Source organism: Cibotium barometz, chromosome 16, assembly GCF_041138505.1.
Source record: "Cibotium barometz isolate CiBa-2024 chromosome 16, ASM4113850v1, whole genome shotgun sequence".
NCBI classification, from domain to species: domain Eukaryota; kingdom Viridiplantae; phylum Streptophyta; class Polypodiopsida; order Cyatheales; family Cibotiaceae; genus Cibotium; species Cibotium barometz.
In genome coordinates this window covers 23,986,164-24,001,163 of record NC_141061.1, presented here as the reverse complement: position 1 = coordinate 24,001,163, position 15,000 = coordinate 23,986,164, and the positions used below count along the sequence as shown (strand labels likewise).

At 50.3% G+C, this 15,000-nt stretch overlaps 1 protein-coding gene across 1 annotated transcript in view; it reads right to left on the bottom strand.

Annotated features, from left to right (window-relative positions):
* LOC147630473 (uncharacterized) overlaps nucleotides 1-14,520 on the bottom strand; it is a 22,687-nt gene extending 8,167 nt beyond the window's left edge. The window contains exons 1-5 of the mRNA XM_086810002.1: nucleotides 14,342-14,520; nucleotides 13,987-14,116; nucleotides 13,113-13,207; nucleotides 10,124-10,200; nucleotides 9,953-10,032 (exon numbers count right to left, since the gene is read on the bottom strand). Coding sequence (XP_086666128.1) covers nucleotides 9,953-10,032; nucleotides 10,124-10,200; nucleotides 13,113-13,207; nucleotides 13,987-14,116; nucleotides 14,342-14,372 — 413 coding nt within the window. The 5' untranslated portion in view covers nucleotides 14,373-14,520. The remainder of the gene's footprint in view (nucleotides 1-9,952; nucleotides 10,033-10,123; nucleotides 10,201-13,112; nucleotides 13,208-13,986; nucleotides 14,117-14,341) is intronic.
* Nucleotides 14,521-15,000: the final 480 nt, after the last annotated feature.

Below are 15,000 nucleotides of genomic sequence, written 5' to 3'. Positions count from 1 at the left end.
CAAGACTAAGAAGGAATTGATCGCTCTGACTTGGTTATATTCTACTGCATGTCGGTTTTCTCAATACATCTAGATTCCTAGTATGGGTATCAGTTCACTGAAGGCAACGAGTGTTCATTTTTTAATCAACTACAAGGAAGGTGGAAGAAATAGATTGAGGCTTTCTGATGATCGAGTGTTGTTGCTTGTTGATTGCAACTATGATTGGATCTATGGTTAATGTGATGAAACGCTCTATTTCATCACTGGTATGGTGAAGCTGTTATGTTTTGCTGGTTTTGAGTGATACTATGGAAAACCGATAGGCACATTGATTCGGTAAGCCAGTGGATCGCACACACATTATATACTTTGCGGAGATCCATACTCAGAGCATGTATCACTAATGTTGAGATCAGTTGATCCCTCACATTGACTTATTCTTCCGAGAGAATACAGTTTATGTATATGCATTCGATACTGAGAGACCATTGGTTTGGTCGGAGTTTTCCTCTGATAATACTGAGCATACGACTCCTGGCCACAACTACCTTATGTTAGTATGGATTTCAGCCCTGATTTCCCTTAGACTTAAGATAGATCTAGATGCAACTAGCCTTGGGAAAGGGTTGACCTGCTGTATAGCTGTAGCATTGTGCTGTATTGACGAATGTTATGTTACAGGAGGATAGATTGCACTAGAGTGTTTTATCAGTGGTGTTCTGGTGAACACAGTCCTAATGGATCTTATCATAGGTGTGAACACGGTCTCGATGTATGCATTCTCTGAGGTTATCCATGATGAGAGTGCTGAGATACCTTGTAGTTCTACGATTATCTTACAGGGAAGTATTTTTTGTATCCCCTAGGTATGACAAATGACCCAATCCTGATGAGGATAGGTAATATGATGTAACTAGCTACGACAAGCACGTCTCCATGATTTCAGGTTGTCTGATTCTGTGTGGGTTGGATTGAGGAGCTGTTCGTCTTCCTCACGACCTTGATTTGGTTCTGATTCTGTCTTTTGTTCCTCTGAGATAGTCTTCTAGGAACAATGGCTTTTGATTAAGCTGGTTCTAGTACATGTAAATATGTAGGTGGAAAGGTTAGACGTGTGAACCTGACTTTGGAGCTAGTTGTCCAATGTGGCTAGACTTTCCCGAATTCCTTTCCGAGAGTGGAAATGTCTGAGAAAAAGAAGTATGTTATGTACTTGATGCTAACGCAAGGTTAGCCAGCCTAATCTTAGGTTAGGGGACCTTGAAGATTATGATTACATGGCCTAGGGTGTGAATTAGTGTTGCCATAAGTTATAGCTATTTATAGTTCTAAAGTCGCTATATACGTGGGGTGAGCCTATTGAATGGACTATTGTTTTCTATCGTGCTGTCGGATGATAAAGGTGTGTGCTTAGGCCTGGGACACAGTCCACACCGAGCCTTAGCCCTTGTGCTTGGGTGTGGTCTGCCAATGTAGATCTGCAGTTGGGTGGTAAGCTAGCTTGCACGACCCCTAATTTCATGTTTGTCCACTGTTTAGGGGATCTTTGGGTGTAACACTTCACTAGAACCCTATAGCTTAGGAAAATGCCTTAATGACGGTGTTTAGCACACGGGTAGGCCATTATCTAATTTCCATGTTACCATTGGTTCACATGTATGCTCAAGCCTAATTTAGAAGCACATGTTGGATGATCTATTTAGGACCGGTCAACACATTTGGGGGATACTGAATCCCTGGTCTTGAGGATTCAGAGGGTGGAAGGATGGCCACTTCCTCAGAATGATTGAAACTTCGTGATGTTGGGATTTACTGTTTCTTTTGAGAATCAGTAAAATACTATTCTTGGTAATGTTTGTGCTCACCAAGATTCTTCTCCATAGTTTGGAAAGATGTGTAAGAGTCCTCGGTTCAATACTAGCTTAGACTTCTCATATTCTTGTGAAAGACTTAGTCGTTCTAGAGATGCTATGGCTGCTTTGCGTTCTATTCTGGAGGAGGATGGTATCGTTGTATGACCACACATTGTCATCATGTAGCATCACATTGATGCTTTAGCTTATGTAGCTACTTTCGTACAGTTTCTTCTTCTTTTCCATGGTTCAGTATTCATCATGGATACATTGTACTACCTTTTTGATCTCATAGACCCTCTGGGTCGTTTGAAGACGTTAATATCTCTCCCTCTGTCTCTCTGTCTCTCTGTTTCTCTCTCTCTCTCTCTCTCTCTCTCTCTCTCTCTCTCTCTCTCACACACACACACACACGTGTGTGTGTGTGTGTGCACATGTATTATAACATTATATATGATAGAAACAATTATATTTCTTAACCACAAGGTTTAAACCAAAGTTTTACTTTACACCTGAAATTTTATGAAGTACTAGGCTTTGATGATATCTTCAACATGTGTACACTTGTCTTCCTTTTTTTTTTTCTTTTTTTTTTTTTCCGGAAAAAAGATCCTTCTATTAGTTAATGAGAAAACGCCATAAGGCTACAAAGCTCACCTCGCAAGGAGGGATAAAAACACAATGAACTCCTGAGCTCCACCCCCGTGGCTGGCCGCTCTCTGGGGGGGGCTACCTAGTAGTACATGTGGGAGGTGAGAAAAGCCAAACTGGAGGCCTGTAGTGCCAAGTGACATCCTCGCCCCTCGCGGTGAGGAAAGGGCCAGGCTGCCAAGTGCGGAGGAAAGCCTTGCGGCGCCCTCTCATGCGATCCGAGTCGCCCTGGAATTTCCCCCAGTGTCCTCTCAAGGTGTGAATGATGTCCACCCAGAGGGCCTGTATGACCTCTGCCGGGGGAGTCGCCTGGCGGTCAATGGCCTCCCTGCATCGGGCTCTCCAAATGTGCCAAGCCGTCATGCTGCTGATCAACTCCCATCTGTGCCCGACCCCCTCCTGAGGGGCTGCCGAAGAGAAGTCTGGCGTCGGAACCACCGCCATCACCCTGTCAGAGACCTGGATGGTCGCACTGCCAGGGACGTCCTCATATCCAAGGGCCGGGCCGCTGTCCGTGGCCCAAGCCACCGCACCCCACGTCACCAGCATCTCACCTGGTGAGCCTGCAAAAACCATCCTGAGAGCGCGCTGCCAGACCTGCTGTGCCTGTGGGCAATCCCATAAGCAGTGCCGCTGCGACTCCTGTGCATGGCCGCACCGAGGGCAGGACGCTGGGTGATTGCCGAAAGCTAGCCAAGCCCCCACAGCCAGTCCTCTATGCGCTGTGAGCCAGAGAAACAGCGTCACCTTCCGGGGCCGGAAGCTGGCCCAAAGGCGCTGCCAGAAGTCCCTAAGAAAGGCAGGGGAGAGCCCCTGTCGCCGCCAATGCTCGGCCGCCGCCAGGGTGCTCGCTATCCTGTGTCTCTGAATCCGCCGCCCCAGCCTCGCTGTGTACTGAAAAAAGGGGATGCCTGGGCTGGTAGGGGCCAAGTAGGGATCTCGCCAAAACCACTCACCTGGATCCCACTGAAGGCGAATAAGAGGCCTGCTGTCCCAAGCCCATAATCTCCAAGAACAGTCCTCCCCTATCGAGGCCGGTGAGGGGTCTGCATGCCACTGTCTCTGATGAAAGCCGACCACCCGCACCCTCTGAAGAATACATCCCTGGAGCCCATCCAAATCTAGTCATGTCCTCTGAAGCTGGCCACCCTCTCCCACCTCGAAAGTGAGTGGGGCGACTCTCTCCGCTGTGCCGCAGACCGCTAGAAGGATCTCATGCCGAGTAAAGACACCCATCCACTGTGGAGGTGGAGGGTCCTGTACTGGGGTCCGCCACTCCCGGGGGATGGCCGCCTCAATGTCCTGTCTCATCAACTCTCTGCCCCTCATCCCACCGAGTCTCCTCTCCTGAGCCTCTAGAGGCAGCTGCTGAAAACCTATCCAGTCGTCTAGGGACTGGGCTGGGCCAGAGCTCAGTGGGCCCCACGACACGTGAGACCGCGATCCAACCATATGGCCACTGGGGAGACGAATCAAGGGGTTCCAGATCAAAGGCTGCCTCAGGCGCTCCTCATCGGTGCCCGGGGGAGTCTGGAAGAGTGACGGCCTCAGATGCGACCAGGCCCTCAGAAGGCTAGCTGCAAAACGCTCCTCGAAGCCAAGGCCCACTCCTCTGGATCGCTGCTCTGTAAAGATCCACCTGATGCTGGGGGTCCAGGGGCCGCTAAGAGAAGGGGTGCGGCTGAGCATCCTGGAAACAAGAAACTCCTTCCACGGCTCAGCGCCTGGGAGGAGGCCACGAACTACCAACTTGCCAAGCAATGCTCGGCTTTGGCAAATAGGATCAACAATGCCCAGGCCGCCTCTCTCCCTCGGCTGAGTGATCACCGTCCATGCCACCTTGGCCCTGGCGGGCCGCCCGTCGCCACCGGACCAAAGAAAGTTCCTGATGAGCCTCTGCACCTGGCCAATGCACGCCCGAGAGAAGGCCCAGCAAGAAGTGATGTACCACATAGTAGCAAGCAGAACCTGGTTGGCCACAACTACTCGGCCAGCCAGAGATAAACGAGCGGTACTCCAATACAGAAGCTTCTTCCGAATGCTCAGAAGAAGGGGGGCTATCTGCTGCTCCGGAGATATGTCAATGCCCACATAGCATCCCAAATAACGCACTGTAGTGCCAGGGGGCAGCCACTGAAAACCATCAACTGGCCTCCAAGTCGGGGGGGGCATAGAGCTGACCCACAACCCACACGACTTGTGCCAGTTGATCAAAGCGCCCGAAGCTCTGCAAAACCTGTCCATGGCTAAGGCGAAGCGGCGGAGGTTCTCCTCACCTCCCTGAAGATAGACAGCAGTGTCATCCGCAAACTCCGAGTCTAGGAGCTCCTCCGAGGTGCGGATGGGAAGCTGGAGGCCCCGCAAACCTGTATCCTGTGCCGTCAAAAAAGTGCTCATGGCCTCCGCCACAAAAAGAAAAAGAAAGGGCGCCAAGGGGCACCCCTGCCGCACCGAGCGCGAGAGCTGGAACCTCTCTCCGCGCACGCCCTGTATCAGCACCTGGCTATGAGCCGATGTGTAGAGTGCAGAGACCCCACGGATCCACTGAGGGGGAAAGCCCATCCTCTCCATAGTGCCTTCCAAGAAGGCCCAGTCCACCCGATCATATGCCTTCTCGAAGTCGAGAAGGAGCACTGCCAGATCCTCCTGTCGAAATCTAGCCAGAGCCGTAGCCTCCCAGAAAGAGAAAATGTTATCCAGAATGCTCCTATCCTGGATGAAGCCTGTCTGCGTGGAGTGGATGATGTCCGGAAGGTGAGGCTGAAGCCGCCTGCTAATCGCCTTAGCTAGGACCTTGTAGGCCGTGCCTAGCAAGGTGATCGGTCTCCACTGTCTAATCTCCAATCTGTCTCCTCCCTCTTTGGGGATCAAGTGGATCAACCCCTCTGCCATGCTGTCCGGCATGACTCCTGACTCCATAATCTCCTGGAATGCCAATCTGAAGCCCCTATGTAAGAGGCCCCAGTACCTCTGGAAGAAAGCCACCGAAAGACCGTCCTCTCCTGGGCATTTGCCCCGAGGTAATGCCTGAAGAGCCTCCTCCAGTTCCGTATCCGAGAAGGGGGAGAGAAGGGAGTGCTGCAAATGGGCCGGCACAACCGGTCTCGTGAAGCTCCAGACTGCCTCCCGAGCCTCTCTCACCCTGTCATCTGTTGGCTCAGCAGAGAGAAGATCCCTGTAAAAATCTGTGGCTATAGCCCGAACCCTGGGGGGATCCACCACAACCTGGCCATCAGCCTGCCGAAGACGCCTGAGACCCTCTCGTCTGAAGCGAGGCCCAGTCGCCTCAAAGAAATCTCGAGTCACTCTGTCTCCAGCCTGTGTCCAAAAAGAAGCCCGAGCATAGAATCGGAACTCCACCCTCCTCTCCTCGATGGATCTGATCTCAGTGCGAGCTGACTCCATCTGCTCTGAGATCCAAGGGCTCGTAGGATCCCTCTCCTGGAGTCTCTGGAGGGACGCCAGACTCCTCCGTAGGCTCCTCTCCTGCTCTCTGAAGGCCTCCAGCCGGTCCAAGGCAGCCTGTCTGAGCATCTGGCTGATCTCCTGCAAGCCACTGGCAAGATCGCTGGCTGCCGATCCTCTCCTGAACTGCAGCTCCTGCCAGACCTGCTCAACTCTAATCGCAATCTCGGGCTCCTCTATGAGACAATCTGGAATCCGGACGCTCTGGCCCTGCTCTCCTCTCGTGGGGTCCTCGGTCTGGAGAAGCACTGGAAGGTGGTCTGAAAACGAGGAGCCTGCAAGTATGCCCACTGTGCCACCTCTATCACAGGCCCACTCATCAATGTAAAACCTGTCGATGCGGGAAAGGTTAACTCCTGTGGCCCGTCTATCCGAGCGCGAGAAAGATAGACTCCCCTGCAACCTGCCAAACTCCGGGAGAGTCCACGGATCCTGGCCTCTCACCTGTAGCACTAGTTCCTCCCAGGCAGCGAGCTCCGGCCCATGAATGGTCTCCTGGCTGCCCCCCATCCTGTCCTCTGCATCCTCCAGCATGTTGCAATCCCCTCCGAGGCACCAGTGGTCTGCCAAGGGGAGGGACTGCCTAATGGTGCTCCAGAACTCGGCTCTCCCGGTCGCCCCATTAGGGGCATAGAAGTTGAGGAAGCCAATGCGGTCTTCCCCAACCCGAAGGATGATCCACTGCGCACGACCCTGGACCAGAATGCCAGAGTCCACAACCTCGGATAGAAGCTGCTCGCTGACTGAGATGCATACTCCACCCTGGTTCCCCTGGGAGCCATATGCCGGTGACCAAAAAGTGTGACTCCTGCCTGGCAAGATCTTCCCGCAGGTGCGGGTACTCCCGGCAGAAAGGTGGTGCTCCTGGATGAAAAGGATATCTATGGGTCCTCCAACGAGAGCCCTCTGGATCTCCTGGCGAAGTCTGCCCCGACCAATGTAGCAGCGATGTCCACCGAGACCCTGGATGTTCCATGACAGGATCCTCATGGATGAGCTATGGCAAGTGAAGCAGCCTCCACTGGCTCACCCCTCTCAGCCGGCCCGGATGATCTGCCCTCCACTCTGTGAGTCTTGGGCGCCGGCTTGGAGGGAGAATAATCACTGTCTGTCCGGCTGCGGAGTCTCTCCAAAAAGAGGGTGACCTGTCTCTGTGTCCAGCCCCACTCCGCCTTCGCCCTGTCCAGGGCATAGGCGTGAGACCAATCCTCTGCATATATGTATCTAAAGGTAGGCTGCACCCTCGGGGCGGCATGGAGGAGAATCAGAAGCACCGCCTCAACTGAGGTGTGGACCGGATCCACCCGCCAGTCTCCTATACCAAACAAGCTCATGCGGGCTGAGTGTAATCGGGTCTGCAATAGGTCCGTGAGCCCCAAGTCACTGAAGTGGTGAGAAAACTCCAGTATCTGATCACGCAAAACTTCCTCTACAGAGTTGCAATCCCATGCTGTGTCTGGGGCAACACTGAGAGGAAAGGAGAAAGCCACCATGCTGCTCACCACAGAGGGAGAACGAGAGGGATGGCACACCACGCAAACTCGCAAGGGCGCGACCAGTGTCTCGAACGGGCCAGCATCCAGCTGGAGGCACCTGAAAAAACCGTAATCCACTGGTAGCCCCATCACTCGCGGGGGCCCCCCCAGGGGAGGCTAGAGAGAACTCTGTGGCGGGCGAAGCAAGGATCGCCATCTCCACCGACCCGGAGTGGCGGTGGAACAGCCGCTGGACTGAGCTCTGGCCTACCCAGCTGCGCTGCCCCGGGGCAGTGGGTGGTCTGGCGAAGTATCCTGGAGAGGCCGAGGGAGGGATGGGGGCTCGCGGCGAGGAGGGGGGAGAGCGAGGAGAGGATGGAGAGGCATCTGCCAGAGGATAGGTGTCAGGGGGGGCCGCCGGGGGAGGCGGGAGGGGGGTGGGGCTGGGGGGGGAGAGGGGAGGGTGGAAGGAGTGCTCTCCGGGTGAGGGGAAGGGGAGCCGGGGGTCGAAGAGTGCGGCCCGGGATCCTCAGGCATATGCTCCAAGGAGGGGGCGGGGCCCCCCGCGGGGGGAGGCGGGAGCGGGGTCTCCACGTGGGGGGCTCCACCAGCGGCCTCAACGGGCACTGAGTCTGAATCCTCGTCCATCAGGGTGGGACCTGCTGGCCGCCTATCCCTGACAGGAGCATAAGTGCGGGTAGGTGCCTGTACGCCAACCGGAGTCGCCAGTCCGCCAGCCTGTGCTGCCTGCTGGCGTCTGCGACGGTCCCTGCGGGCCGGGCGTTTCCGCCGGCGAACCTCCTGCCATCCGCCAGCCTCCTGGGACTGCGCGGAATCCTCCGCCGGGGCCTGCTCGTCAGATGATGGCGCCTGCTGTGGCGAGCTAGGGATGTCCGGTCTCTGAAGTGGATGGCCACCCCTCGGGTCTCCTGCAGGGGGTCCAGAGGCGGCGTAGCGTGAAGGATGAGCCCCCTTGCGGGGACAGGTGCGTGCGAGATGGCCCATCTCCCGACATGTGTAACACTGGCCGGGGAGGCCCGAATACTCCACGCGCTGTATCATATGTCCTCCAGAAAGACAAGGGAGAAGGATCGTCTTCGGGAGGGACTCCGGTGACGGAACCACAACCCGAATGGCCGGGAGTCCTACTGCCCGAGCAATCACTGAAGCCGCTGTCTGAGGCGTCTCCACCACCTGCCCGAACGCCTTGCCAATGGATGACAAGAGGGGCAAGTACTCCCTACGGAGTCCAGGAAAGCAGATAGTGACGGGGAAACCTGTCGCGCCTGCTAGCGGGTCAGAAGCGGGGTCGAAACCATGAGTCCATCGCGCCAGGAACGCCCGGGATGAGCGGAGGGCAATGGGGCTCCGAGCCAGCACCATCTGAGCTGCCTGTGGGGACTCGAAATCCACCTGGTAGTAGCCACGTCCCAAAAAATCTACGCTGACGATCTTGGCGGGCACGCCAACAAGGCTGCCTTGCAGAAGGTCGCGAAGCTCTCTCCGCATCGGACGGCTACCCACTCTCTTGCAGACCAAGGAGGAGGCCTCAAGAGCGGAAACTGTGGAAACAAACAACTGAAGATCTTCAGCTGTGAACTCCAGACGGAGACCGGAATCGGCAGGGTTAGTCGGAGCGGCTTCCATGGAGTCCTCCAGAGGGTAAAGGCCAGAAACCGGGGTCACCAACAGGAGGGACACAGCCCTGCGAGGAAAAAAGAGAGGCGGAGGGCTACAGGATAGCGGGGGCGGGACGGGGGGGGGGGGGGGGGGGGGGGGGGGGGGGGGAAGCTGAGGCGGGGAGGAGTTAGCGGTGGGCGGAGGGGCGAGACGGAAGGGAGGAGAGAGAAGGCGGAGGGGGGAGAGGTGGCTGGGGAGAGAAGAGAGGCGGGGGAGAAGGAGGCGAAGGGGTTAGAGAGGCGGAGGAAAAGATGACGGGGGAAGGAAGCAAGCGGCGGGGGGAATGGCGGGGAAGGCAGCATGGAAGGTGGCGAAGGAAGAGAAGGCGGGGGGGAAAGAAGGCGGAAACGAGGAGGGAGGCGGGGGAGTGAAGGCGGGGGAGGACGCGAGGCAGAAGGCGGGGGAGAGATGGCGAAGAGGGGCGCAATGAAGGAGGCGGGGGAGAGGACGGAGGAGAAAGCGGTGGACTGGCGGCGGGGGGGAGAGGGGGGCGCGATGGCGAGAAGCAGCGGGGGGGGGGGGAGAAGCGGAGCTCGCAGGCGAGGTCGTCAGTCGACTTCTAGTAAACTTGTACACTTGTCTTCCATTTAGTAATGCAATGATATCATGTTGTTTTGGAAGGTACCAGGTATAGGGATACTGCCTTTGAAGCTTGTACAACTCATTCAAACTCATACTGTTTTTCACTACAGTACTAAAATCTGATTGTATTCTTAATGAAGCTGCTTTAAAATCTTAAGTGGTTACACTAGGGCTGTATATCTATTTTCTGATCCACAAGCATGTGCGTGTATAAAGATGAGATACTCAAAGAAGGATCTGGTTAGTGAGAAGTAAAATACACACCTTTCAACAGCAACTTGGTCAAGAAGGTCTACTTTATTTTGAACTAGAACCATAGGTATTTTCCCGCACTGCTCCTCAACCTGAAAAAGAGAGGATTTTTTTTTGTCCATAAAATGTGTATGGTACTTGGCATCTGAAAGCCTTTTGCTTGAAGCAGGCAATATATTCTACCTTATGTTTCCAGCTTTCTACTGATTCAAAGGATGATCTATCTGTCGTGGAAAAGCAAAGGACAGCAGCCTTGGCACCTGCATCCGATTTGTATGCACGAATATCTTGTTAATGGAAAGGCAACCAGCATGCGAAAAATCCTCCAATGAACTAGAGATCAAAAAACACTACAAAGGATAGGTTCAGTGAAACAAAAATGGGAGATAACTACAGTTAATGCCTCATAAAACCTTGCAAATTGTCCTCAAAAACCAGTCAAACTGCCCATTTTGTGACTTGTTCTTACAAGGGCTTGTGAAGGTGACAAGGGTGGCATGACCAAGCCAACCAGTTCAATTTGATCCTTGCCCAAAACACTTCCATAGCTGCTTCTTGTTGCCATTACACCACCGTCACCATCGCATATCCCAAGTCTTGAGGCAACCTTGACTCGTCCTATTAGATGAGAGGAATAGGTTACAGTAGTAAAGAGAACCCTTGATGCTAGGGTGGATTTTAATCTTTAGCAACCCCAAGACAAATCCTTAAGAACGGCAGGTTCAAACTTTATAAAAGAGTTTTTGGAGAAAATAATACAATTGATTCTATAATACTGGGGCCTTCAGGTTTAATACCCATACTAAATAGGCTTGATGAGGGTCAACTGAAGTATCTTTAAAAGGTTCTAGGTCTGTCTAAGATAATCTAGAAGATCGAACTACAAAAAATATCTGAATTCAGCAGCTTGTATGATATCTAATGCATTTCGCTGGCAACATTGAAGTAGCAAATGATGGAAGACACAGATGATGAATCAGGAAAGACAAACATGAGGACTCTCAAGCAGAACAAAAAGCACAAACTGTAGACTTAACACTCCAACACACCTCAATTTGGGCAAGAGAGGCTACAATTGGAAACTTAGTACATGTTAGAACTTCAATTAGTAAGATCAAGTAATGGAAGAAAGACTTTGCAGTAAGCTCAAAGAAGAAGACTGGCATCGTAGACGGGAAGGAGCAGCAAGGCTTTGGCAAGATACTGAAGAAGACAGGCAATGTTATGACAAAGCACAAACCAGATGATTGCATTGCAAGGATGAAAAGAGTAAACGGGACCTTGCTGACCAACCCCTGCTTCATTGGGAGCCATACTCTAGATAGACCAGCCAAATCAGATGCCCCTGGCAATGTAGCTTTCTGCAACTTTGCAGGCAAAATGTCACCAAGGGAGGTAATTGCATTGATTCGCCAATATGAACGGATCATCAAAGTGTTACAGGCATCAGAGATGATGTAGTCACTTGTGGAAGTGATATGAGCGAAGCATACCACAAGAATAGGGCAGTACCTTCACAACTGCCAGCAAAACCCGTACCATCAGGTAACACCAATGCAAAATCGAAGAGTTGCTTGAAGACAAGCAAGACGGAGCCTCCTTTAAGTTTGAAGCAAAATTAAATGGAAGGAGGTCCCCAAGTGGTATGGGATCGTTAAAGAACAGAGAACCATAATCTTGTTCGAAACAGGCAGAACACAAAAGAGCTCATGTCACCCCCAGCACGGTCAAACCAAGATCTACAGTCTTGCAGTTCTACTTTCATCATTTTTCTACTCCAGTTGAGATGGTGGCAACTAAGAAGGTCATCAGTGTGAGGTACAACGTGAATTTCGATGTTCTTGTACACTAAAACATGCGCCTTTTGCCCTTGCCCGAGAGTCCACCTTAAAAAAGCATGCACCTTCCATAGTTCATCGTAATTGATTGATTGATTGCTTGCTTGGTTGAATCAACAACAAATGTGATTCTCAGTTACTTAATGTTGCCTTTGCAATGACTGATAACTAGCTTGCTTGGTTGAATCAATAACAAATGTGATTCTCAGTTAATTGATGTTGCCTCCGTAATGATTGATAACTTGCTTGCTTACTTTCCTCCTCCTCCTCTCCTCTCTCTCTCTCTCTCTCTCTCTCAGACCAGCGTTGCCTTGGGCTTTTCCTCCTCGAGATGCGCAGACACCGAGACCACATCCTACGCTCTAGACAGGGGGGGCATGTCCGAGACACACACAGGCCAGCGCACCCTTACCGACTTCTTCAGAGCAGTGGCGACCCCGTGCACCATTGACAACGAGTTGACTGGACCCATACAGCCACCTCGAGGAGTCACCCTGGACACAGCTGGAGAGCTATGTAGAGCATGGCGTCCACGACCCGCTGGGTTGCGACCCCAGCTGAGACATTATCAGAGGATACAGGCGACGTCGGCGCTTCAGCTTGTCTATGCTGGATCAACCTATGCGAGACATTATGGGATGAGTCTATCTCAGCTGCTTCCCATAGCCTACCATTTTTCCAGTTCCACACTTTTATCAGATATGCCTTTTGTTGGCAGATGTATCAGGCCACTAGTTCCTCTTTGGCCACATGTTATAGCTAGTTGTTTTTCAGTTTATGCTTTTCATTTTCTACTCGGGACATTTAGTTTCCTTGAGTTTTGGATGTATTGGTACCTAAGTCTCATAGGCCACTTTGGCCTCTTGTAGACGTTAATATATCTGTCTTTCTTTCTTTCTCCCTCAGAAGACGGTCGCCACCCTTACCAAAGCAAGTATGGTACTCAGAGGTAGTTGAATGGTTTCATGCACATGGATTGCAGATGGACCATCTCCCTCGATTTCAGTACAACCTATACTCCCCACACGTCAACCTCTCATGTGACAAGAGATCGACTGGATCATCCGATTGGGTCTACTTGGCCTGCACATACGCTAGACTTGGGCGTCATCATCAGAGATAGGGACTAAACGTGAGTTCTACAGAGAGAAGTTTTTGAGACTCATCGGGGACGGAAACAACCATGTAGTAAAACGACACAATTTTACATGTAATTGTTGAGCATCACATATGGTTTCAGGTGTGACATAACCATGCAGTATTTTGAATCATGTGACAAGTAGTTTGCTTCATAAAAGAGACATCCAACAAAAGAAAAGAGGACAACTTCAAACCTCGATAATAGGATCGTGTCATGGAGTCGAATTCTTCTTGCCCTGCCGTATCCCACAGCATCAATTTTACATCCTCTTGCAAACTTTTCACGTATCTGCCGATGTTATTTAAAAATCAAATGAGAACCTTGAATGAACCCTATCAACCAGAAATGGCACAACACAACCCCTCTTTTCACTTCAGCCTTCTCTAAGCATCATAAAATCCTACTCTTAACATTCTGTAATCATCATAACCCTTCTCTAATCATAACATATCCACCTCTTAAAAAAGAAAAGCAATCCTTCTCTTAAAACCCTTATGAAGTCTCATAACCTTTAAAAAAAATATTATCAATCCTCATCTAATACCATGAAAGAACATCTCATGAATATCCTAATCCTTCTCTTGAAAAAAATATGATCCTTCTCAGGTTCTTTTTGAAACCAGAGGCGAAACATTGTCGACTGATCTCTAACACCACCCCCCCCCCCCGGGCGGAAATTAATAATAATAAATAAATAAATAAATAATCCTTCTCCTGATATTTCAAATCAATAAGTTAACATAGAATTATATTTCTCTTGATATTTCAAGAGAGTAATATATAAATCATTCTTCTCCTAATAATTCAAAACACTAACTTGAAAAATAATCCATCTTGAAACTCATTGAAGGAACATTGATGGTACAAGACTCTCTAATCTTCCATGCATGCAAAAAAACAATGCAGCTTTTTATTTGATTGGAAAAAAGAAAAAAAATCAATGAGAGAAAATTGTATTGGCATCTTGTAAACTTTTTTTAAATTTTAATTTTAATTTTATTTTTATTTTTTTTTAAATTTTTTTTAAATTTTTATTTTGGTTGAATTGATGATTGTTTAAAACTCACTGATGTTTCTCAAGAAAATCCACTCCTATGGTTTTTTTGTAATCCTCAGGAAAGTTGCCTTTGCAGAACTGGCGTATCATGCTGGTCTTCCCCACGCTTCCATTCCCCACTATCACAACCTTTACTTCCTCTGAAAATAAAAAATAAAAAATAAAAATTTAACAAGCCATCATTAATTAACTAATAAAAAAATTGTATAATTAATGAAAACAAATTAACAACCCCATTTTTTTGATAATCACACAATTTTCACCTGATAAAAAACCCATTTTTTAAACTAATGACATCAGATAATTTTTAACACGAATGGGAAGTCTGAATTGAGAAATTAATAAAATTCATTAACAAAATTTACTTTGGAAGTCTTCTTCCCGCATAGAAATCATGGTGGGCGATGCTTTTCATAAGGTTTTGTTGCAGAAATTAAATTGTTCTCTCGCTCATGGGTCATCGAATTCATGTGAAAAGCCGTTCATACTTCTTCGTTTCACACGCTTGGATCCAAACAGCCGCCCAAGCGGCCAATGGAGTTCTTCATTAAGTGTGTGAAGGCATTCAACTTTTTTGGGCTTGTATTTTTGCCATGATTTTTACTCACTCCTTTTTTACCCCTCCATGGAAGGAGAGGGGGGGGAGGGGGAGGGCGGGGGCGGCTTGAGTTTATAAGTCATGGGTGTGAGAGAATAGTGTAAGAATGCTACAGTAATGCACACAACAATGATGAACTTAGGCTAGGTATCAGTGATGAATCTATGCACACAACAATGATGAACTCAGGCTAGGTATAAGCATCTACTATTATCTAACCCGGCTAACGCTCCCCCTCCATGTGGTGGATTTTTTTGGAGCTTCTGTCGCGCAACCCAACGTGTGTGTGCCCTCCACGTGGCGCTACATCGTCTTCCTATCGACATTAACCATGCAACCCGACTTTTCCGTGCGTGCTTCTACCGCCTGAGGCTGCCGACATTAACCATGCACATGTTCGTGCCACATGACGCCCACCCAGATTAA